This window comes from Emys orbicularis, chromosome 4, assembly GCF_028017835.1.
Source record: "Emys orbicularis isolate rEmyOrb1 chromosome 4, rEmyOrb1.hap1, whole genome shotgun sequence".
Lineage (NCBI taxonomy): Eukaryota > Metazoa > Chordata > Testudines > Emydidae > Emys > Emys orbicularis.
Genome location: NC_088686.1, coordinates 149,307,277 through 149,330,802, shown reverse-complemented (window position 1 = coordinate 149,330,802; position 23,526 = coordinate 149,307,277). Strand labels below are relative to the sequence as shown.

The 23,526-nt window shown below is 44.2% G+C and overlaps 1 protein-coding gene across 1 annotated transcript; it reads left to right on the top strand.

Moving 5' to 3' along the window:
- Positions 1–1,978: 1,978 nt before the first annotated feature.
- PHTF1 (putative homeodomain transcription factor 1) lies at positions 1,979–23,008 on the top strand. The gene is made up of 18 exons (XM_065402824.1): positions 1,979–2,023; positions 3,650–3,706; positions 4,942–5,011; positions 5,972–6,130; positions 8,059–8,224; positions 9,067–9,207; positions 10,068–10,227; positions 11,271–11,447; positions 11,528–11,605; positions 13,019–13,228; positions 17,434–17,562; positions 18,895–19,167; positions 19,941–20,072; positions 20,306–20,392; positions 20,997–21,152; positions 21,590–21,685; positions 22,341–22,466; positions 22,926–23,008. The coding sequence occupies exons 1-18, from the start codon at positions 1,979–1,981 to the stop codon at positions 22,944–22,946; spliced, it is 2,283 nt and encodes a 760-aa protein (XP_065258896.1). The 3' UTR covers positions 22,947–23,008.
- Positions 23,009–23,526: the final 518 nt, after the last annotated feature.

Sequence of the window (23,526 nt, the reverse complement as noted above, 5' to 3'; positions counted from 1 at the left end):
AGTGTTAATTAAGCTAATTGATTGATCAGAATCACTTTTCTCAGGCAATGTGTGGATCCCAAATTGTTCTATTGACTTTAAATAGAGAATAGTTTCCTCCGGAGAGCCACTTGTGGATCCTTTGACATGGTGAAAATGTATTTTGCAAATATACTGTGACTGGGGAAAGTGAGAAATTGACATTAGCGGACAGTAAAAAGCTTATAGTTGAGACATGCTTTTTTGTTTGCTGCTCTTAAAGACTGCACTGTACCTGCCTCTGTGTATATGTGCCTACTGCCTGCAGACCTGGTTTTGTACTAAGGCTCACGCTCTGGGCTAATCCTCTCCAGTGGCGGATTAGCCACTGGGCCAATGCAATTGGGGGGGCCCTTGGAAAAGTGGGCACCCTGACTGGTGCTTCTGCTGTGGCGAGGTGGAAGCACCCCTGCCCTGCCCCGCTCCCCGGCAGGCGCACCCAGCAGACAGGGCAGGGCAAGGCAAGCCCCTGCCCCGCTGGCAGGAGCAGGGGGAGGACGGGACTGCTGCAGGCTTAAGGGGTGGGGAGGGGCCCCCACTTGCTCTGGCCCAGGGCCCCACAAATCCCTAATCCACCTCTGATCCTCGGTTTTGTAAGGGTGCAGGTCTGTTGCTGATGTACATTCTGCCTCTGTTCCGTGTTTGAGGCTGTACTAACTCGAGCATTGGGCTGCGCACCCGCACCCGCAGCGTGGCTTTGGCAGAACGTGCAGCTCTCGGCCAGGCTGCGGCTCGCAGAAAAGCCCCGGCAGGCTCAGGGCGGAGCTCTCCGGCCGGCGCAGGGGAAGGACAGAGCACGGGCGAAGCTGGGAGCGCTCAGCCAGGTGCGGCCGGGGATCGGCGCGGGGACAGGGCTGAGTTGTCAGCGCTGCTCTTACAGCCCCAGGCGCGTGCGCGAAGCTCGCGAGCCCAGGTGGGCGCGGCCAGGCGCTTGGCCCAGCTGCGGCGGGGGAGGGGGCGTGCACGCCTGGCACGTGCTGGCGGGGCGGGGCGCGCCGCGCCGGCCGGGACATAACCTAAGTAGCGCCGCGGGGCCCCGCTGACGGCCCCGCCCGGCCTGAAGGAGTAACACCCGCCGGCCCCTCGCGCTCCGCCCCGCCCCGGCCGGTGGTTGGCCACGCCGGTCGTTGGGGGCGGGGCAAAGTCACTGCGGCGCCGCGGCCCTGGGGCGATGGTGCTGGGGTCTGTGGCCGCCCCGGCCGGGGCCCCCGCCCACCACGAAGGTGAGTTGGGCCCGCGCACCCGCCCTCCAGGTGCGGGCAGCGTTCTGGCCAGACAGCCTGGGTCGGCGTTCGGCTGGTGCTGTCTGCGCCCCCTCCTCTGCGGCTCAGCGCGTTCGGTGACTCAGCTCGAGGGGAGCTGCGGGGCGGTGGGAGAGCCAGGCAGAGGCAGTCGAGTGCCGTTTTCCAATCCGGGCTCGTGTGTTCTCCTGTCTCCATGGTAACGTTCAGCCTCGGAGTGAGAGCACCGGGCAGGGCGTGGGGCGGGGCCGGAGGGTAAGGAGGGGCCGCGAGGGGGCTAGACGGGAGTCGGACCTGCCCTTGTGAGGCGGGGCTGGGAAGAGATGGGAGGGGCGGGGGGCTGAGGAGGGGGCGAGCGGTTGGCGGGGAAGGGGCGAACGGTGGGCGAGGGGCTGTGGGGGGCGAGGGGTTGGCGAGGGGGCGGGGCGAACGAGGGGCGGGGGCGAGCGGTTGGTGTGGGGGCCGGGAAGGTCATTCCCACCCCTGGGAAACGCGGGACGGTGCCGCGGGACGGGAGGCCGGTGGCCGCGGCCTCGGGCGGTTTCGGGGCTGGGCTCTGCCCGCCCCGGGGGTGGCTCCGGCGCCAGGTGCAGCCGCGTCCCTGCCCTCCCGGCCGGTTCCCCTCCGCGAGTCGGAGCCCGCGGGCCCGGCCTGTGAGAGGGCAGCGCTCTGCCCTGTTCCCTTCTAGGTCACTCGTCCGGCGGTGGCTGAGGAGCCCGATGGCCGCCCGTGGCAGAGATGCCATCGCCTGGTACCAGAAGAAGGTCAGTCGTGGGGCGAAGAGCTGCTCCTCTGGCAGCCCTGCAGTTTGCAACCCCCCCCGTTACTCTCCTCACTGCTGGGCGAGAGCGTCCGTCCCTGCACCGGCTTTGCTAGGAGGGGGAGCGAGCCACTTCTCGCGCGGCCGCTGTAGGGGCTTGGACGGATCACTTACCCGCCCTGTGCTTCATGGTCTTCATCCGTAAACGGGATGGGGGATACCTGCCTCCCTGGGGCGGTTGTGACTATTAATGTTCGTTTATAATAGCACAACGCATCGTTGTCAGATTTTGCTCTAAGTCATCCAGCTCTCAGATAGCTTGAAAAAAAAATACTGAGTTTGCAGCACTGTTTTACATTTTCTGCTATGCACAATGATATTTTGTTTTACTTTATTTTAAAGTGATCTTTGAGACATCCCCAGAAAGCAACAATACATCAGTGCAGCGGTTCTCAGACTTTTGTACTGGTGACCCCTTTCACATTAGCAAACCTCTGAGTGCAACCCCACTTATAAATTAAAAACACTTAATATATTTAACACCATTATAAATGCTGGTGGCAAAGCAGGATTTGGGGTGGAGGCTGACAGCTCGTGACCCCCTGAGGAGTCCTGACCTGCAGTTTGAAAACCTCTGATTTAACTCTAATCTTGAGGGTTTTTTGGCAGGGGTGTTTGAAATTGCTTTGATTTAAACCAGTGAATGATTTTAATCACAATTTAATTGAAGAAGGAAACCTTGATTTCAATAATTTTAATTGTTTTGCAATTGAATTATTTTCCTAAAGAGAGGTTGATTTGCAACTAAATATAACCATTAAATATATGGGAATTAAATTACATATGCTACATTTGGTGCTTCTCTTTGCAAGCCAGGAGGACAGGCTACATCTATACATGTTCATTTAAGCTGTTATAATTTACCTTAAATCTGGTAAACAAAAAGCAAATGTATTTAAGTGTGATTAGTGCCATCTCTGATCAGAAATTAATTGTTAAAAATGCACAAAAAACATTTAAATTACTTGTAGTTAAATAAAACTACCTTAAATTTTCTGGGTACTAATTTTTTAAAATCAAAACATTTTGAATTTATAACTAGCTGAGTTAAAGTATTTGAACTGATTGTTTCTAGTCACCATGTAGTTCAAGATTTTATAACTAATGTATCTCATTCTCCCACACCTAGGTTTATTTATAGATTGGAAGAGGGGAAACAAGCTTTCCTGCTTTTTCAACTCCCAGTTGATTTCTTAACTTCAAACAAATTAATCAAGTCATTAAACTGAACTAAAACTGAAATGAAGAAAATCTATTTGCCGGCAGAAGAGCCTACGGCTGTCAAAAGCTGGTTTAGCACTTTGACAAGTTAGCCAGTGATTTTCAGCAGTTCAGTAGTTTGACTTTTAAAAAATTGGTAGGAAATACGTACTAAATATTTTTATATTTAAGTCACTAATAGATTATGGTAACTTAAGGTCTTAACATAGGTTGTCATTTCAAATTTAATTTTAAATTTGCCTGTATTAAATTAAAAAAAATCAGGTTTTGTTAAATCAAATTTTATCCACCCTGTTTTGGTTTGTTGTAAATTGAAGGATTTTGTCATGTAAAGAATTTATTTTTTCAGATTGGAGCCTATGACCAACAGATATGGGAAAAGTCTATAGAACAGACTGAGATGAAGGTAATTTTTTCATTTAATTTATTTTTTAATTTGCTCTTTCTCCCATGCTATTTATTGGCCCCTGTTATGTGGCTGCACCAGTTCTGCTTAATGCAAATCCCAGAAGCCCACACAATGAAAGGCACTGCATGCCATAGATATACTTACTGTACAGTACAGTTTGTCTTTAAGAGAAAAAAAAAATCAATCTGAACTTTACTATTTTATACACTGCCAAAAGTGCTAGGTATTTTATAGAACAAATGAAAAGACCTAGTCCCTGCCCTGAAGAACTGACAATCTATTTTCAGATATTACTCAATGACTAGTGGTAATATTGGTGTTATTTATGCAGGATACTACCACAACTAATTTAACCATAAGTTCCTTTATTAAATCCAAAAGCTGAACAGAATTTACCTCATTTCTCTAAATTTGCCCCCAAAATAAGCAATTTACTACATCCAAACAGTAACAAAACATTTATAAGCATTTGATCAAGATACTTACAAACTGGCTAAACCCAGGGCTGCTTAGACCCATATTGGTCAGCTCCAACTTGGTCAGGCAGGTATTAGCAATGAATACTAAGAGTTTATTTTTTATACCCTTTAACTAACAAGTGATGTCATTGCCTATTACTGCCAATCTACCCTCCTGCTTATGAGTTTGGATCTTCCTCTTTTTCCAAGAGGTCACTGGCCAAGCCTTCTGCTTGTTAAGGGTTTCCAGCTTTGGTAATTTCTTACCAGTAGTCCTGTTACGCTCCCATCTGAGCTCAGGTCTCTCCACTGGGTCTCCTGAAGCTCCATTAAGCAACTTCTGCCAGCTCTTCCTTGCTGCTCCTGTCTGAGTCTCAGGCAGCTCTTACCCATGCTTCCTGTATCTGGCCTGTCCTATCTCCTTTCCAGGGCCCAGGTGCCCTCTTTTAAGATTAACAGGGAGTCAGCTGACCAGTCACAGGTGCAGTGGCCTCTTTCCCCCCAGGAAATGGAAGTAGTGGCTCTAACTGTGGTTCCTGCAGGGTGCAGTCTTGTTTTAAAATAAATATTAAATGAGAGCTAAAATAAATAAATATAAATAGGATCTTTGACTAATAAACTTGTCTCCAGAAGAGCACTAGAAGTATTGAATGAGGCTCCTGATGTTAGTGCTGGAGATCATCGTGGTTTCTGGAGAGATCAGAGTAAAGGAAATGCAGGCAGTCTTTTCTATTCACTACAAAAATTAATAATCCTTTATTTTTAAATTTGCAGGGCTTCAAAAACAAACCCAAAAAAAAGGGCCACATACAGCCTGATCTGATAGATGTTGACTTAATCAGAGGTAGGTATCCTTTGAATAATAGAGGTTGTATCAAATGCCCCCAGGTTAAATGTGACATACACTTCTGCTTTACACAATGGTGGGAAGAGGAATATCTTATCTTTTACCTAGGTCTGACATAATTTAATACCACTGTCTGGTTTCTGAAAGGACAGCTATTTAGATCATGGGTCAGCAGTGCTAGAAGTTAGCCTTAGAGGACACAGACTGCCCAGAGTGTGACACCTGGCAGAGGGACTGGAGGCTTGCTGGAACCACAGCATGATCAGCTAAGGGCTGAGGTTGTAGATAATGCCTGGGGGAGGAGGGGTGAAGGGTGGTCATTATGGGTTTGTGTTGTGGATGACCGCTTATGTAAGATAGAGGTATTTGGGACTGGTCAAGTGGGCTGAGAGGAGGAGAAGGGATTCATATGATTTTGGATTGATGGAACTGGTGAGAGGCTGAAGTTTGAGTTCTTTCCTTTCCCATTTCAAATTATACTGTATTTGAGGGAGTTTGGCCTTGTCTAGGGAAGAAGTTAGGCTAAGATTTTTATCAGTTATATTTAGTGAAAGTCATGGGCAAGAACCAAAAATTCATGGAAGCCTGTGACCTGTCCCTGATTATTAAAAATCACTGACAAAATGGGGAGGGAGGTGGGTCCAGCACCCACTGCCGCTGGGGCTCCAGTGACGGCTGAGAGCGCAGAGTTTCCCCTGCGACTGGCAGCAACTTGGAGTTGTGGGGTCTGCCCCTGGTGGCTGGGAGCTGTGGGATCCTCCCACAGTAGCAGCTGGGAGTTGCAGGGGAGCCCCATCCCTGCTGCCTCAGGGTTGAAGGAAAAATGTTATGGAGGTCTCTGGAAGTCATGGATTCTGTGACTTCCATGACCTCTGTTACAAAATCTTAGCCTTCGTTACAATTAAAGCATTGGCTAGAACTCCCATTTGAAATACCTACACATTGTGTATTTTCAAGGCTCCACATTTGCCAAAGCCAAGCCTGAAATCCCGTGGACGTCACTAACTAGAAAGGGGATTGTGCGGGTTGTGTTTTTTCCATTATTCAGCCGGTGGTGGATACGGGTTACATCCCAGCGTATTTTTATGTGGCTTCTGGTCCTGTACCTCATGCAAGGTAAGCATTGGAGGGTGCTGTGCCATCTTTTGTTTGTGGTTATGAAAAACCATGAGATTCTTATTGTTCGCTAATGCCATTTGCAATGGTAAGGATGCAGCTTTGAAGTGTTTGTTCATTATCTGCAGACACTGCACAGCTTTCCATGCCACATGCTTCTTGGGTTCCACCTTCTAATGTACCCTAAGAGTGCTCAAATGACTGTTACATTTGATTCAGCAAAAGGGAGGAAAGATGGTCTTGTGGTTGAAGCAGTGGACCAGGGCTCACATAATTGAGAGATCCGGGTTAAATTCCTATCTAGTACTTCCTGTGTAACCTTGGACAAGTCACTTAATCCAGTGGCTCTCAACCTTTCCAGACTACTGTACCCCTTTCAGGAGGCTTTGTCTTGTGTACCCCAAGTTTCACCTCACTTAAACTATTTACAAAATCAGACAAATACATAAATGTTACAGCACATTACTGAAAAATTGCTTGCTTACTTTTACCATATACTTATAAAAAAATCATTTAGAATATAAATACTGTACTTACATTTCTGTATATGGTACATAGAGCAGGATAAACAAGTCATCTGTATGAAATTTTAGTTTGTACTGACTTACCTAGTGCTTTTTATGTAAAACTGTTGTAAAACTAGGCAAATATCTAGATGAGTTGATGTACCCCCCTGGAAGACCTCTGCGTACCCACAGGGGTACACATACCCCTGGTTGAGAACCACTGGTTTAATCTATGCTTCAGTTCACATACATTAATGAATTTAGCCCCATTTTACAGATGGGGAAGTGCTCTTGTGTGTGGGGTAGGGGAGGGAAGGACAGTATTGAATAAGCATCTAGGTAAAATGGGATTAGCATTTCCAATACATTCTGTTGAAGCTGCTGTGGGCACCATAGTTCAGGCAACTTCATTAGTTTATATTAAGACGTTCTAGCTTAGTGGTTCTCAAACTTTTGTATTGGTGACCCTTTTCAGATAGCAAGCCTCTAAGTGTGATCCTGCCCTTATAAATTAAAAACACTTTTAAATATATTTAACACTATTATAAATTCTGGACCCAAAGCAGGGTTTGGGATGGAGGCTGACAGCTCATGACCTCCCCATGTAATAACCTTGCGACCCCCCTGAGGGGTCCCAGTCCCCAGCGTGAGAACTCCTGTTCTAGCTCAACCAGAAGGTGTGGGTTTGATGCAGGAATCACTGGGTGAAATTCTCCAGCCTGTTACACCCAGGAGATTAGATCATAATGATTCCTTTTGGCCTCAAAATCTCTGAATTTAAGCAGCCTTTTACTGTTGCCCTGGTCCCCATGGATTTTTCCATGCAGTTCCAGGAATATTTCATATCTGGTTCTTCATGCTGGGATTGGACTCCCCTCGCCTCCTTTTGAGGTGATCTTCCAGGCTAGAAATGAGGCCACAGGGTGGGGGGAACTTACTTTGCCACCGCACATGCTAGACCTGTTCTGTAGATAAATTGCCTACCCCACCCTGTTTTGGCGAAGAACCTACTTAGTGAAGGTAGTGTATATCCTGACATGCAGCTCCTCTGTCAGTCCAGCTTCTGTAATAGTCATTTCTTGAAGTGAGCTGGAACTGTCCTCTGAAGATTGTAAATGGCTTTCATAGAGCACATTCTGGCAGAGGAAAGTAATTTTTTTGATGCACACTTTTGATCCCTTTTGTGGTTCTGTTTTCTATTGTTTTAATATACTTACAAATCACATTGCAAAGAAAGAAGGAATTTCAGAGAAGTAGTACCAGGGCCACATAACAATGAGGGTGGAGTTAGTATCTGCAAAAGCTTTTAAAGTGAACAAAAGTAATCATTGGGACAATAATAAAAACAGAGACATGCTCCTTTCACCCTTAGGTAGGGAATTCCCAGTGTAGCTTTTGCATTTGATCCAATTTCTCTTTCAGTTATAGCAGTCGTGTTGTATTTCATGATACCTGTTGCGAGTGCAAGTGAAATCATTGGACCAATGTGCCTTATGCTACTGATGGGAACTGTTCACTGTCAGATCGTGTCCACCCAGATCAACAAACCCCCGGGAACCAATGGAAGCAGCAGCAGCAGGAGGCGGAGGTGAGATGAAACAGAGCGCTAATTGTGTGCTAATTATTTGTAGGAATCAGTAATATGGTACAGTGTCAAGTTACTGGATAAAGGTCTCGTTTGCTGCTGTTTTAAGTAAATATATTATGTGACTGTAAAATGCAGGGATATATGTACCATATGCTTGATCATGGATAGCCCACCTTCTTCCCCCTTTCACAGCTTTCGTAAGTGCTATATCACTCAGGAAGTCTGGCCGTGTTACGTCCCCTTTATTCTCTATTTTGCAGTTGGACTGTTCTAATGGAACCTTGGTAGTCCAGTTTCTTTCTGTGGCCAGTGGTGTGTGCGCCACAAACCACATCACGCTTATGGCTTCAGAACTTGACCAATGTTTTACACTTACATTAACTGAGAGGCTTCTCGTACACCTTCAGAGGGGGCAAAGGATGACATGTGACTCTGAGGGATGTTTCTTGCCTTTTTTTTGTTGCATGGGAGACATTGCAACTCTTTTTAATTTAAAACTGTCCACTGTCAGTCTCAGTGCAGCCTTCCTGCTGAGAGAGAGGCTGTAACTACTACCCTTATGACATTTCCACACAGACTGTTTTTCCATGTTTATCTTGTATAATTATCCACTTAAATCCTTTGTGGTACTAGTGTGTATTCTCCCCTGGGGACATAGACCTAATTCCTGCTGATGCTAGTAAAAATTACCTGTGCATATTTGAGGGGGATTGACCCCAGTATCTGCATGATGCATTTGACAAAGCAGCTAGAGTGGTGTATGGATTTGGTACGTGGTTTTTAGGGTGTAAAGATGCTTTGTTGCAAATTAAATTCTCTCCCCACTCCGTTTTTTAAAATAGAAAATTACGCAAACCTGTGGGTAGTGATGGGAGCAGAGATGCTGGCAGCTGGTCTTCCTCTGACAAAGCCAATAAAGGAGACAAGCAGTTGGAACCTACATCCATTATCAACAGTTGGTTTGGCATGCTCTTCCGCAGGAGGTGTGTATGCTGCACCAGGAGGGTGGGAGTGTTTGTAGTGTACGGACAGTTGAGCATTCAGAAAACAAACAGAATGTTTATTAAGTATCAGTCTCACATTCCCAAACTGCACAAGTTACAGCTGTTCTTAAACTAAATCCAAGTAGCACTGCCATTGGAGGAAGTCTGTCTTATTAGGAGTCCATATATTTGTCCTCATTCTGGATATGGGACAATTTTGGTAGCCTATTTTAGAAACACAATTGTGCAGAGTGTTAGAGGCTCTCTCTAGTCTCTGAGTGACCCTCCTAAGCATATGTACTCAACTCCCCCTTAAGTCCCATATTTAGTTACCTTGCTTTGCTCAGTTCAGAGTCAATTTACCCTTAGTTTAACCTGATCAGATCATTTTTTAAAGTATTTTCTAAGACATGATGAAAACCAGGGAAAAGGAGGATGCACTATTTGGGTTCATCCCTTCTATCCCCTCTCCCAGCTGAGTTTTTGTTTTGTTTTTTTAGCTGGAAACTTAATCTCCTGATTGTTAACCTCTGATCTAAGCTGCCACCTTCTGTTACCTATTTAAAAAGGTACCTAAAAGTTTCTCCTTTAACTACTTTTTTACTTAATTACTCCTGAATCCTGCCTTCCCCCTGGATTTAGAATCTGTAGGACATTTGGGAGCTGGCATTTGACAATGGAGTAGGTTTATGTTCCCTCTAAGACAGGGCCGTGAAGTGCTGAAATTGAGATAATTCTGTAGCCTCTCGGCTATTGCTTAATTCTGCACCAGGCAGGCAAGTGACAGAGTAAATTGACATTATCCTATCAAGAGCTTTGCTCTGAAGTCAGAACCGTTCTGTTGCATTTTGATTCCCCAGGTTAAGGAGGGTGAAATTGGTAGCTGATAAAGGGACTGAAACAGAAAGTGGTGTGAGTTCTGTGTATAATGGCATTAAGCACAGACTTTCCAGATCCGAATATAGGCTGCTGCATTTCAAAGAGAGAGAGAGACTTTCAGATGGGGAGAAGAGTCATCGGGTAAGACTGAGTCATTATTGGAAAATTCCTTTCTGCATTGATTCTTCAGTCATGACTGACTTGGTGCTGGTGCCTTAATGTCAGACGTAAATATAAACTCCATTTTAACTTACAATAGAACATAAATATGCTAAACATGGAAACCTGTGGGAAGAATAAAGGAGGCCTCTTTATACTGAAATGCTTATTTATTTGGATGGTCTTCAATTCAAAGGTTGGTTGATTTAAAAACAAACAGAATTCAAAATTCTACCATGTAAAACATCTTCCCTGCAAACAATTAGTGCATTGTCCTTCTGTTGGGAGATAATTCAGGTTCACCTGATGGAATTTTTGTATGTGACCTTAAAAACCAAAGTTTTGTCTGTGCAAGCACTAAAATGAAGGCTTTGGGATTGGTGAGAGTCACTTAGACAAGAATATGTGAAGCAAAGAGCGTTGCTTCCAAAGTCTCTAATACATGAAGAAGGCATTCAGGGCGGGAATAGACTTGGTTGTTGGGCCACAGCTTTCATGACAACCCAGTCACGTCCTATGCCCAGGGTCACACAAAGACTTGTGGATGTTGCTGGCCTTTGAGGCATCAGGCTGTGGAAATGAAGGGGGAGGAGATCAGGAGTTGAATTACCTCCTTTTCTGTTTTAGCTGCTGGAGAGGTTGGATGTTTCTCCCCCTCTTTCCACTGCTGCAATGACAGGGCTGGCCCATCAGTTGTAGAACTTGTTTGATTCTTTGACTCCTCGTTCTGCTTGTACTTGTAGAAGTAATTTCCCTTTTATTGGCTACTGTATTAGTCTAAAGCAACAGAGGGTCCTGTGGCACCTTTAAGACTAACAGAAGTATTGGGAGCATAAGCTTTCGTGGGTCACTTCTTCAGATGCAAGAAGATGCATCTTCTAAAGATGTATTAGTCTAGAATTCACACTGTTGGTAACCATAACATTGCAATGGTAATATTGGCCAGATACTTCTGCTTGATGCAGATCTGCTTAGTTTTATTAGCCCCATCTTCTAGTTCGTTTAGATGGTTGCTTTTCTTCCAGGATGGCGGCACACATATGGGTGGCATTTCTGATGAGCTGTCAAGTGAGGAGGATGCTGAAGCCATGGCACAGAGGATTTTGTTACGCAGAAGTGTAGAAGGGGCCTCCAGTGACAATAGCTATGAAGACAAGAATAGGAGACCTCTTACTACTTCAAATCAGTCAGTTTCACAGGTAGTTCTGTTGGTTTACCTTAAGATTCCATAAAGTTTACTGTTACTGGCTCTCAACTAACTTGTCCTTTTTATTTATGGCAGGTCAATCAAGCCATTAAAGGTACCAGAGAGTCCGATAGTGTGGTAGAATCTGAACTAGACTCAACAGCCTTTAGTCAGGTAGGGGTTCTAAAATACCAGAGACCTTTGCATCATTTAAGGTGGGCAGAGTGGTACATCTGTTCTATTCAGGTTTTTAGACGGTGCTCATCACTGTAGTATCTGAATGCCTTCCAGTAGTGCATTGAGCATGTGACTACACTACACATCTGTCACTTGTTCTCTCATCCTCTGCTCAGAGGGATAAGTGTGTGCAGCGACGTCTTATTTTGATAGGGTTCGTTTTGTTAAATATACCTGTTGCTGTGTGAAAGTGGTGAGGTTTGTGCTGGTCCTTAGCTCCTTGAGGAGTTAGTTTCACAGTCTCGGACTAGCTTCTGAGAAGGTTCTGTGTTCCACTCAGACTTTACTCTTATTGTTCACACTTCCAGAGGAGCGAAGCTGTCGATCAGTCTTCATTCCAGAGCTTTAAGCAGTCTTCTTGGAATCCTGGGCTGTCACACTCAATGCTGTCTTGGTTTCCCACTGGTCATTCCCCTGTTGATACTTTTATACAGCCCTGTCTTACGGTCAGATCTGCAAAAAATGAAATTCTGTGAGCATTCATATATGACATGATACTCCCTGCTTGTGGATCATAATAGACTATAGCACAAGAGAAGTGTATGAGATTTGTTTCCTATGCAAAGCGCTTTCATTTGACCCCATTGTTTACTGCCTGCATAGTCTGAAAGGCATAGTGGTTGTTGCAGTAGCAAGGGAGACAGGTTAAAGCAGGCAGACTCCACAGCCCTCAACTGTGTATTTGGGATTATAGTCTTTCCAGGTTGTAAAGCAGGGAAGAATTTAGATGAAGATTGTCTCCTCCAGGTAAGAGTTGATTTTTTTTTTTAAGAGCTTTGTAACTGACCATTTAAACTCCATAATTTTTGTACCTTTTCAGTGCTTTGAATTTTGAACTTAACATTCAATTTATGAAATTCTACTGGTAGCAGCAGCACGCTCAGAGGCCTCTAGTCACTCTTCATTAGAGACTTGGCTGTTGGGAGGATAACATTGTATTGGAGTAAACATCAGGCATTCTAAAAATTCTATTTTTCATAGAAATCAAGAAATAAGTCTCCTTTCCAGCTGTAGAAATTCTCACTAAACTCTGTCCCACAATGAGGACGAAGCTATTAAAATGTATTCTAAGTTCTGGTTCCATTTTCCTGGCCTTCAGAGTTTTCATGAAATTAGTGTAAGTTATTCTGAAGGTGGGAAAACATTAATAGCTTGTTGCTGTGAGTTCATGTCGCAAAAGCATCCCTGTGTAGAAATGTCCTTTCTGTTCTAGCTTGTCAGAGTGGCTTCAGGTTGGCTTGGCTTGACCATGTGGTTGTGAACATATTACTTGAAGATTAAAAAATGATTTTTGTTGTTGAAGGCTCAGTATGGAGAAGTTACTTTTGTAAACTTCCTTTTTCTTTAAAGGAATCAAGGTCTTGTTTTAGTGGTGGGTCCCAGAGCTGCAGTGTGTCTCGGAGGGACTCTGAAAGCACCCGCCATGACTCTGAGACAGAGGACATGCTCTGGGATGACCTGCTTCATGGACCAGAGTGCCGTTCTTCCTACACCAGTGACAGCGAGGAAGGGAATGTAAAAGGAAGTAAACGGGACCTGAAAGACGATGTTTTCCAACAGGTCTGTTTAACCACTTGCAATAAATGAGGAGCCTGTGAAATATTTTTCTTTTGATGTAACTTGTACCCTCTAAAATAACACAAGAAGTAAATTCTGTAGTTGTAACTTGTGCAAACACATTGTTAGAAGTTGACTTTGCCAGGTCAAAATGAATAAAAAAGCCATGGCCTAATCTGTTTCCTCTGAGGATGGACATGGTTTAGCAGATGGCCATTTCTGTAAAATTCAATGATGAGCATAGATATTATCTTACTTCGGATTTATAAAACAAGTTACCATCAGTACCTAGACTGTGGTTGGCTGTCAAAGTGAAATATGAATGTAAAAATAAATGAGGGAAGCATTGAACAGGATGCACGAATGCTCTGGCACATAGACTCGAACCCTGATTCTATTTAGCAAAAGTATCCTGAGGGAAATAGTGTGGAAATTCAGGATCCCAGCCACAGCAGTTCTTGCTATGAAAGCATCACAATAGCCTCTAAAACTTGGGTGGGAAGATACTATTTATATTCTCCTAGTTCAGGGGAGTGCACTAATCATAGCTTCTCACTCTTTGGATCTAGCATTTCAGTCTTCAGTGTTACAGTAGGAAGCCTGTAATATTATCACTTTATTAGTAATAGCACCCAGAGTGACTGTGAAATGCTCAGGGGGATAGAGGCCATACAAATAAACGCAATAATAATAATGGGGGCTTTCAAGTACCCCCATAGTGACTGGGTACATGTTATCTCAGGATGGGATGCAGAGATAGTTTCTTGACATCTTAAATGCCGGCTTCTTCGAGCAGCTAGTACTGGAACCTACAAGAGGAGAGGCAATTCTTGATTTAGTCCTAAGTGGAGCACAGGATCTGGTCCAAGAGGTGAATACAGCTGGTCCACTTGGTAATAGTGACTATAAAATAAAATTTAACATTCCGGGTAGGGGACACCACAGTAGCATTTAATTTCAGGAAGGGGAACTACACAAAAATGAGGAAGTTAAACAAATTAAAAGGTACAGCGCCAAAAGTGAAATCCCTGCAAGCTGCATGGAAACTTTTTAAAGACACCATAATAGAGGCTCAATTTAAATGTGTACCCCAAATTAAAAAACATAAGAGGACCAAAAAAGTGCCACCATGGCTAAAAAACAAAGTAAAAGATAGTTAAAGGCAAAAAGGCATCCTTTAAAAAAATGGAAGGTAAATCCTACTGAGGAAAATAGAAGGGAGCATAAACTCTAGCAAGTGAAGCGTAAAAATATAATTAGGAACATCAAAAAAGAATTTGAAGAACAGCTAGCTAGACTAAAGTAGCAACAACAACAAAAAAGTAAGTACCTCAGAAGCAGGAAGTCTGCTAAACAATCATCCAATGGCCCCACTGGTTGAGATGTTAAAGTAGTAATCAAAGACTATAAGGTAGTGGTCTCCAACCTTTTTATGCCCAGGATAACCTTTTTTGAATTTAAGGGCAACCCAGGATCTGCCCCACCCACTCACTCCATCCCCCCTCTCTCTCACTCTCCCCCCACCCTCACTCACTTTCACCGGGCTGAGGTAGGGATTTGGGAAGGGGTGCGGGCTCTGGGCTGGGGCTGAGGGGTTTGCAGTGTGGGAGGGGGCTCTGGGCTCAGCCTGGGGCAGGGGGGTTGGGGTGCAAGCTCTGGGAGGGAGTTTGGGTGCAGGAGGGGGCTCTGGGCTGGGGTGCAGGAGGGGGGTACAGGGTGGTGGCTCTGGGAAGGGTTCAGGGCTGGGGCAGAGTGTTGGGGTGCAGGAGGGTGTGCAGGTGCTGGCTCTGGGAGGGGGGTCAGGGCTGGGGCTTGGGGTGCTGGCTCTGGGAAGGGGCTGGGGGTTGGGGTGCAGCCTCCCGCTGGGCAGCACTTACCTCCAGTGGCTACTGGTTGGTGGCGCAGTGTGGCTGCCACTAAGGCAGGCTCCCTGCCTACCTTAGCCTGGGGGGGTGGGGGAGGGAGGGAGGCAGGTGGCATATGGCTCTGTGTGCTGCCCCTCTCTGCAAGCACTGCCCCCACTGTTCCTGTTGGCCACAGCCCCCTATTCCCAGTCAATGGGAGCTGCGAGGGCGGTGCTTACAGGCAAGAGCAGCGTGTGGAGGGAGACCCCCTGCTGGCCTGAAGGCTGCAAGGCCTTGCTATCCACGTCTGGGAGCGGTGTGGGGCTGGGGCAAGCAGGAAGCCAGTCTTAGCAGCAGCCTTGCTGCGCAGCTGGAGATCGCGATTGACTGGGAGATCCTCCAGGATCAACCAGTTAATTCCAATTGACTGGTTGGTGACCACTGCTATAAGGCCCTTGTAGAAGAATTCAGTGTTTTCTTTGCATCCATCTTCAAGGCTGAGGATGTGAGGGAGATTCCCAAATGTGAGCCACTCTTTTTAGGTGAGAAATCTGAGGGACTGTCCCAGATTGTGGTGTCATTAGAGAAGGTTTTCGAACAAACTGATAAACAGTAATAAGTCACCAGGACCAGATGGCATTCACCCAAGAGTTCTGAAGGAACTCAAATGTGAAATAGCAGAACTACTAACTGTAGTCTGTAACCTATCATTTAAATCCGCTTCTGTACCGGATGATTAGAGAATAGCTAATGTAATGGCAATTTTTAAAAATTGGCTCCCAAGGTGATCCTGGCAATTACAGGCCAGTAAGCCTAACCTTATTAGTAGGCACATTGTTTCAAACAATCCTAAAGAACAGAATTATCAGACAAGACACACAGATGATTATGATTTGGGGGAAAGAGTCAACATGGTTTTTGTAAAGGGAAATCATGTCTCAATTTACTAGAATTCTTTGAGGGGGATCAACAAGCATGTGGACAGAGGTGATCAGTGGATATAGTGTACGTTGACTTTCAGAAAGCCTTTGACAAGGTCCGTCACTAAAGGCTCTTAAGCAACGTCCCCCGGAGAACTCCCACCCCGTCCCGCCGCACGAGGATCCTCTCATGGATCCCTAACTGGTTAAAAGATAGGAAACAAGGGGTGGGAATAAAGGGTCAGTTCTCAGAACGGAGAGGTGTAAATAGTGGTGTCCCCCAGCGGTCTGTACAGGGACCAGTATTTAACATGGTATACAGTGAGGTGACAAAACTACAAGATAGTTAAGTCCAAAGCAGACTGAAGAGTTAAAAGGAGCTCACAAAACTGGGTGACTGGGCAACAAAATGGCAGAAAAATTGAATGTTGTTGATAAATGCAAAGTAATGCACATTAGAAAATATAAACCCAACTATACATATAAAATGATGGGGTCTAAATTAGCCCTTTCCACTCAAAGATCTTGGCGTCATTGTGGATAGTTCTCTGAAAACATTCACTCAATGTGCAGTGGCAGTCAAAAAACAACATTGGGAATCATTAAGAAAGGCATCGATAAGACAGAAAATACCATATTGCCTCTCTATAAATCCATGGTATGACCACATCTTGAATACTGCATGCAACTCTGGTGGCCTCATCTCAAAAAAGATATATTGGAATTGGAAAAGGGCAAAAAAAAGATTAGGAGCATGGAACAGCTTCCATATGAGTAGAGATTAATAAGATTGGGACTTTTCAGCTTGGAAAAGAGACAACTAAGGGGGGGCGGTATGATAGAGGTCTATAAAATCATGACTGGTGTGGAGTAAAGTGGTGTTTTCTCCTTCTCATAACACATAGGGGTCACCAAATGAAATTAATGGGCAGCAGGTTTAAAACAAACAAGGAAGTATTTCTTCACACAATGCACAGTCAACCTGTGGCACTCTTTACCAGAGGATGTTGTGAAGGGCAGGACTGTAACAGGGTTCAAAAAAGAACTTGATAAATTCAGAGGATAGGTCCATCAATGGCTATTGGGCAGGGATGGTGTCCCTACCCTCTGTTTGCCAGAAGCTGGGAATGGGCAACAGGGAATGGATCACCTGTTCTGTTCATTCCTTCTAGGGCATCTGGCATTGGCCACTGTCGGAAGATCTTTGGTCTGACCCAGTGTGGCCGTTATGTTCAGAGTCATAATCAGGCTCAGGGCCTTGTGCTAGATGCTGTTGGATGTACATGCAGACAATTTTTCCTTTAATAACTTATAGTTTCCATGTTGAAATTTAAAACTATATTCAAACATTTTCAATAAAAATGCTGCCTATTTTGAAACCATTTCCTGTAGATAGTTGAGAAATGTTTTCAGTATGTTGTATGTGTTGTATTTTCTTCTCCAGAACCATTTGTTCTGGCTTCAGAATACGAGCCCTGCATCTGCAAAAGTAAGTGCCCTGATCTGGGAGGGAAGTGAGTGCAAGAAGGTGGACATGTCTGCGCTGGAGATCAGCGGGATTATCATGAGCAGAGTAAGGATTGATTCCTCTTCTCCCCTCCCCCCCCCCTCTAAGGGCATGTCTACACTACAAAGTTAAGTCTACTTATGTTAGATTGATTTACAGCCACAGCAATAAATTACTGCAGATTTTCATGTCCACACTACCCTCCTGTCAGCCATGTGTGTTCTCACCAGGAGCACTTGCACTGACCTAAGCTCTAGGTTGAGCTCCCAGCTGCCACCCAGGCTCTCAGCTCTGCACTCCCCGTGAAGCAGGGAGCTGAGAGCTCTGCAGGGTGCCCACAATCTAGTCTCTCCGCGCTGGGCAGCAAAGCAGTGCTGACAGCTGGAGCTCACAGCTGGAACACCCCCCTGCTCAATTGCAAAACAGGAACCCTACCAGCAGGGAAATCGACATTGTCAATTTCATGGATCTGGCTGTCAGCCACCCTGACAGACAACAGGTGATGCAAATAAATGTCTATACAGACAGTGTGTTATCTGAACTACGTCAACCTATGCCTAAAGCATCTCATCGAGGTGGATTTACTAGGTCGGCGTAGTGGGCAAGTTACAGCGGCAGGAGAAGCGCTGTAGTGCGTATGTTTACATAATTTGGTTGGCATAAGCTGCTTTATCAGCAACATCATAATGTAGATGTGCCCTAAATTGTGATGCATCTGCAAACTGTACAAGTCCAAGTACCTTTTATTAAAGATGGTCCTAAATACTCTTAACCAGTAGTTGCAGAGGGATTTAAGAAAATACATTAATTCGAAGCAGAGGGTATGACTCCTGGTCTAAGAATGACAGTAAAGTAATACCTAGCTCTTACATAGCCTTTTATCAGTAGATGCTTACTTCATGTTGACATTATTCCCTGTTCTGAGCGACAAGGAGTTGGAAGCTTTTAGTGCAATTAAAATTAGTGGCTTATGGCTGCTGCTCTATTTTGGTCAGTCTTGCACCTTTCTCAGAAGTGAGATGGCCATGGAGAGGGGGAGATGGATAGGTCATTGTAAGGGGGAGGAAGTGATGTCATAATATGGAATCATTTTATGCCACACTTTCTTTCGCTGTAACTTTTCTAGTATATTTCCTGGTTTATTCTTGCGCACTTGCTGTGTTCTGAGTTCAGTGAGTGGAAAGATGAAGTGTGTAATGGCTGAACTTTATCTTACAGCCACACCAAATACTGTTTCTTTGAAGCAGAAGGTTATGTATGTACTTACACATACAGGTTTCCTAATGGAGTTTTAGAATTGGAGGATTTTCCCTATTGGTTTTTTAACATTGTACTTATAGTAATTTAAAAAATTAGTTGTAGCTCATATAGTGCTAATGATATTTGCCTATTCTCCAGGTTAATGCCTATCAGCAGGGAGTAGGCTATCAGATGCTGGGAAACGTTGTCACCATTGGGTTAGCATGTCTTCCTTTCCTCTACCGGCTCTTCCATGCAAAGAATCTTGAACAGCTGCGATCCATTTCAGTGAAGGAACTTTTGAATATCTTTTGTGGGGCTCCTACCGTCACCCCTGTCATTGTCTTGGCTGTGATTAACTTCCTTGAGCGTCTCTGCCTGACTTGGATGTTTTTCTTTATGATGTGTGTTGCTGAGAGAACGTACAAACAGGTTTGTCTAAATGTGCTGAGTTACTTTTCATGAACATGCACATTTCTGTTGCAACATTCAAGCTGCTGTCATTGCTTCCCCTCTTAAAGCAGCTGCTGAGGTGCATGTTTGGGAGCAGTAAGACACTGTGGGGAATGCTGGGATATCTTTATACCTGAGGTGCAGTGGCAGGTCTCTTCCCCTGAGAGATGCAATGACTAACTTCCACCGTGAATTAGTCTTTAAAGCTTGCTATTTTTTCTCCGTACTGCTGAAAGGAAATTAACCTTAAATACTTGCTATCTTACACGTCTGGGGCAAATTGGAGCAATCTACGAAAAGTTATTAGCCCTACCAGTACTGTGAAGCCTACAGTTATGAGACTTGTCTTAGAATGAGAAATAAGTGTCCACCAGGAAATAATGTGACAGCAAGGTTAAAGACTACAGCTGCCTGGCTGGACTTGATTGCCCTAAAGACAAATCCTCTGATGGGCCCAGGTTATAAGGATGTGTATTTGTATCTATCACATCCTTCCACAAGGAAATGTGGCTAACAGGTTTGCTAGTTTGCTACTGTTGTTGTAGATGTGGTATACTGGGATGATTGTTATCCTTTAAGTGAGAGAGATACTAAAGCTGTCATGGTTTCCTCTTGTACAGGAATGTTATTCCTACCACTGGCAAGCACAAATAATTTGTTTAGCAACTAATGTACATATTATATTAAGCACCATATGGATGCTAACAGACTATATCAATGTGGATTTTCTTTACTGACACTTTTCTTTGCAGCGGTTTTTGTTTGCCAAACTTTTTAGTCACATAACATCTGCCCGGAAAGCCAGGAAGTATGAAATCCCCCACTTCAGACTCAAGAAGGTGGAGAATATTAAAATTTGGTTATCACTGCGCTCCTATCTAAAGGCAAGTCGTGATCCAAAGAGTGCAAGTATATGTTTAAATGTTAACAGACTAAAGCAAATGGTGTAAACGAAGTTGGTGGAAGGTTGCAGGTGGACTCCAGCTGCTACAGAAGCTGGAATTCAGGATATTACAACTTTTTCCTGAGTAGCTGAAAACTATTGCTATATTTGTGCTATCTTTTACTGAAATTCAAAAGGTTTCCCAGATTTAATTAAACATTTTTGTTTCCACAGAGGAGAGGGCCCCAGCGATCTGTGGATGTAGTTGTCTCTTCAATCTTTTTATTGGCTCTATCAATTGCTTTCATATGCTGTGCACAGGTGAGACTCACATTTTATGTTCTGTGAGCAATAAAAAGCCAGTGAAAAAATTCTTCGAAGTATAACTGGTAACTGCTTTGCAGGTGGATTTTAGTCCTTAAGTAGATTTCAGAGAGGCTTTTTTTCCCTTTTGTAGATAAGTATAGTTGTTAGCAACAGTTTGCAAAATGGTTTCATTGTGCTGCAGATGAATGCTTATGCTTTTGCTAGTTAACTGCCCATCTCAACTTTGGCTTTGCATTGAATGTAGTAATGTTGGGATCCAGTTTCATGTGTGCTGAGGGAAAGACTCATCCAACCAGTTCCTTTAACAATCAAAATGCACTTACTCTGAAGAGTGCTGCCCAATGTATCTAACTATCAGATGGCAGGGATAAAGGGAATGAATATTAATGTATTGATCAGGCTGATATAGACTGGTCTCACTTCACTTTAATTATTGTCCTACCTTTATTCATGTATTTGGGAGTGGCGAATTCTTTGGCTGATGTTATGGTGGTCACACAGGCCTTAGCGGCTTCTGTGTGTTGAATGAAAGTGTTTATGGTAGGTGAATAGGAACATTTCAGTCTATTTGCCAATTTCATTGTTTTGTTTAATACAGGTTTTAAAAGGGCACAAAACCTTCCTGAATGCGGCTTACAACTGGGAGTTCCTCATCTGGGAAACAGCCCTCCTCCTTTTTCTACTGCGCCTGGCATCACTGGGCTCTGAAACTAACAAAAAATATAGTAATATTTCAATCCTGCTCACTGAACAGGTATCTCCGCTGCAGCTCACCCTCCCAGGGGCTTACTGTTTTCTAGTCTGAAAGTGATCTTTGCAGTTCAAATGAACTCCTCCCTCATTTCAGCTTAGTGCCTTTTTTTAAGACCCCTTTTGATTTTTATTTGTTCATAATAGAAGAGTAGCTCCTACAGCAGGCTTAAAGGAAGAAAGCCAGTTACCCAGGCCCAAATTCTAAATCTTTTTCATTGTTTTGTTGATGGCTGGGGGGTGAGAAGAACCCTATCACTCTGGGAAAAAAATGGATATTTGTTAATCTATTACTGCTGCACTTGAAAACCACAAGTAAGCACCATGGGCAGGGTAGTGACTTTTGCATAGGTCTGCGGTCCCTGTGCTGTAAACACAGCTGACACTTGGGTGAAGTGCTTGAATGTAAAATCTGCTCTAAAATACCTGTTTCCATCACAGATCAACTTATACCTAAAGATGGAAAAGAAGCCAAACAAGAAAGAACAGCTCTCCCTAGTGAACAATGTTTTAAAACTGTCTACAAAGCTACTGAAGGTGAGTTCCTATTCTTAACTCTCTATGTTGCCTACCAAAAAAGACAAGAGTTAGGTCACTAATGTGCTGAGACTAGTGCCTGTCATGCTGACCAATATCATCTCATTGCTTCCTTGTATTCTCATCTGAATATGTTGTCTTTGTCATAGTCTGTAAGCTCTCTGGGGTAAGGGATGCTGTCTTTGTACAGTGCCTCGCACAATGGGGTTGTCCATGACTGAGGTGCTGGGTGATACCAGTAGTAACATGGATAAGAATAGGGACTGGGGAGGTGGAGAACTGGCTTGTCATTCCACTTGTACTGTCTTGTTTCCTCATTCTCCCTCAGCAGAATTTTAGGATTCCAGTCATTTATTACTAGAGAATAAGCCTGGTGTGACACCTATAAAATGCTCCCCAGATTTAAAATTCTAAACGGTTCACCAGCCCACTGGTTTGATCTAAGTGTTGCCATAAGGAAGAGTCTCACCCTTTATGATAGGGTCAGTGAAATGCTTCAGTCCTGAGGAGGCAGAGATGCCTATCTAATGTACCAATGGATTTTGCAATATCTGGTTGGCAGAAGTCTGTCTGGGGTACAGCAGGCTATCAGAGTAATTGAAAATGGTGGTGACTACAACTGGGTCCAGGTGTAACTTCCATTTTCTCATTACAGGAGTTAGACACACCATTTAGACTCTATGGCCTGACTATGAACCCTTTAATCTACAACATCACACGAGTTGTGATCCTGTCTGCCATATCAGGCGTTATAAGTGATCTTCTTGGATTCAATATCAGAGTAAGTGCAGCTGCCATTTGAGATGGCAAGGAGCACGTTCTAGGAGACTGGGACCCAACTGACTTACGGAAGACCTGGGTCTAATTCTGGTTTTGCCACTAACTTGCTGTCATTAGCACAATTGCTTCACCTGTTTCCCCCTCTTATCTGTGCTTTGGGGCAAACCCACTCGTGTTAGGACAGCAGGAATGGTGAGTGGATACATTCAGATAAGCACACAAGCAGTGTTTTGGGCTGTAGTAGACAGTCCTATAAATGACAAGTTTTTGGCTGCCTCAGAAGCAGAGCTGCAATGACTGTTGGTTTACTAGCATGCCTAAACCATTATGTAATAGTATGCATTTTATATCTCAGTCTTTCAAAGACTAGCAGCTGTAATTTATTCAAGAGATTTCTTGTTTTGCTTTTTTATTTAAAGTCTTTCTCAGATAAATACCAATTCCTAACCTCTCTTTTCAGTTATGGAAAATCAAACCATGAACTGGCCAAGGCTCAGCCCTCAATGCTGTGAGGATTATCAAACCATCAGGACGACACTGGATAGAAGCAAGACATTGGCTTGAGGCAGAGGTGGTCCTAAATTTTGGCGCATTTCTTTGTGTATCAAAGATGTTTTCTCACATTGCTTAGTTTCAGAGCCTACAGAATAAACTAGACTTGTGAGGGCAGCCCAGGACTCGTAGACTAAGTAAACAAAACTTGATTTGTCCATCAGCAGTGTGACACTGTTTTAAGGGCATTTCCCTATTAAGTAGGGGCCAAAAGTATGCAGTAACCAGACATTTTGGAGGGGCCTCAAAACAGTAGGAAAACAATATGGGATTCTGTATACAACAGCTTGTGGCCATGGCCCTGTTAAAGCCTACTTGTATATGGATAGATAAGTTACTGCAGCAGGTTGGTTCTTTGTTACACAACTAACTTGCTGTGGCAGTTTCTCCATTTCCTCTCCGTTAACATGAGACCTTTAATTCCACTGCAGTAAGTCAGTACTAGGACTCCCAATTACTGCTTTAAGAGATAAATAAGCTCTTCATTTGTTAAAATATGGTGTTAAGGC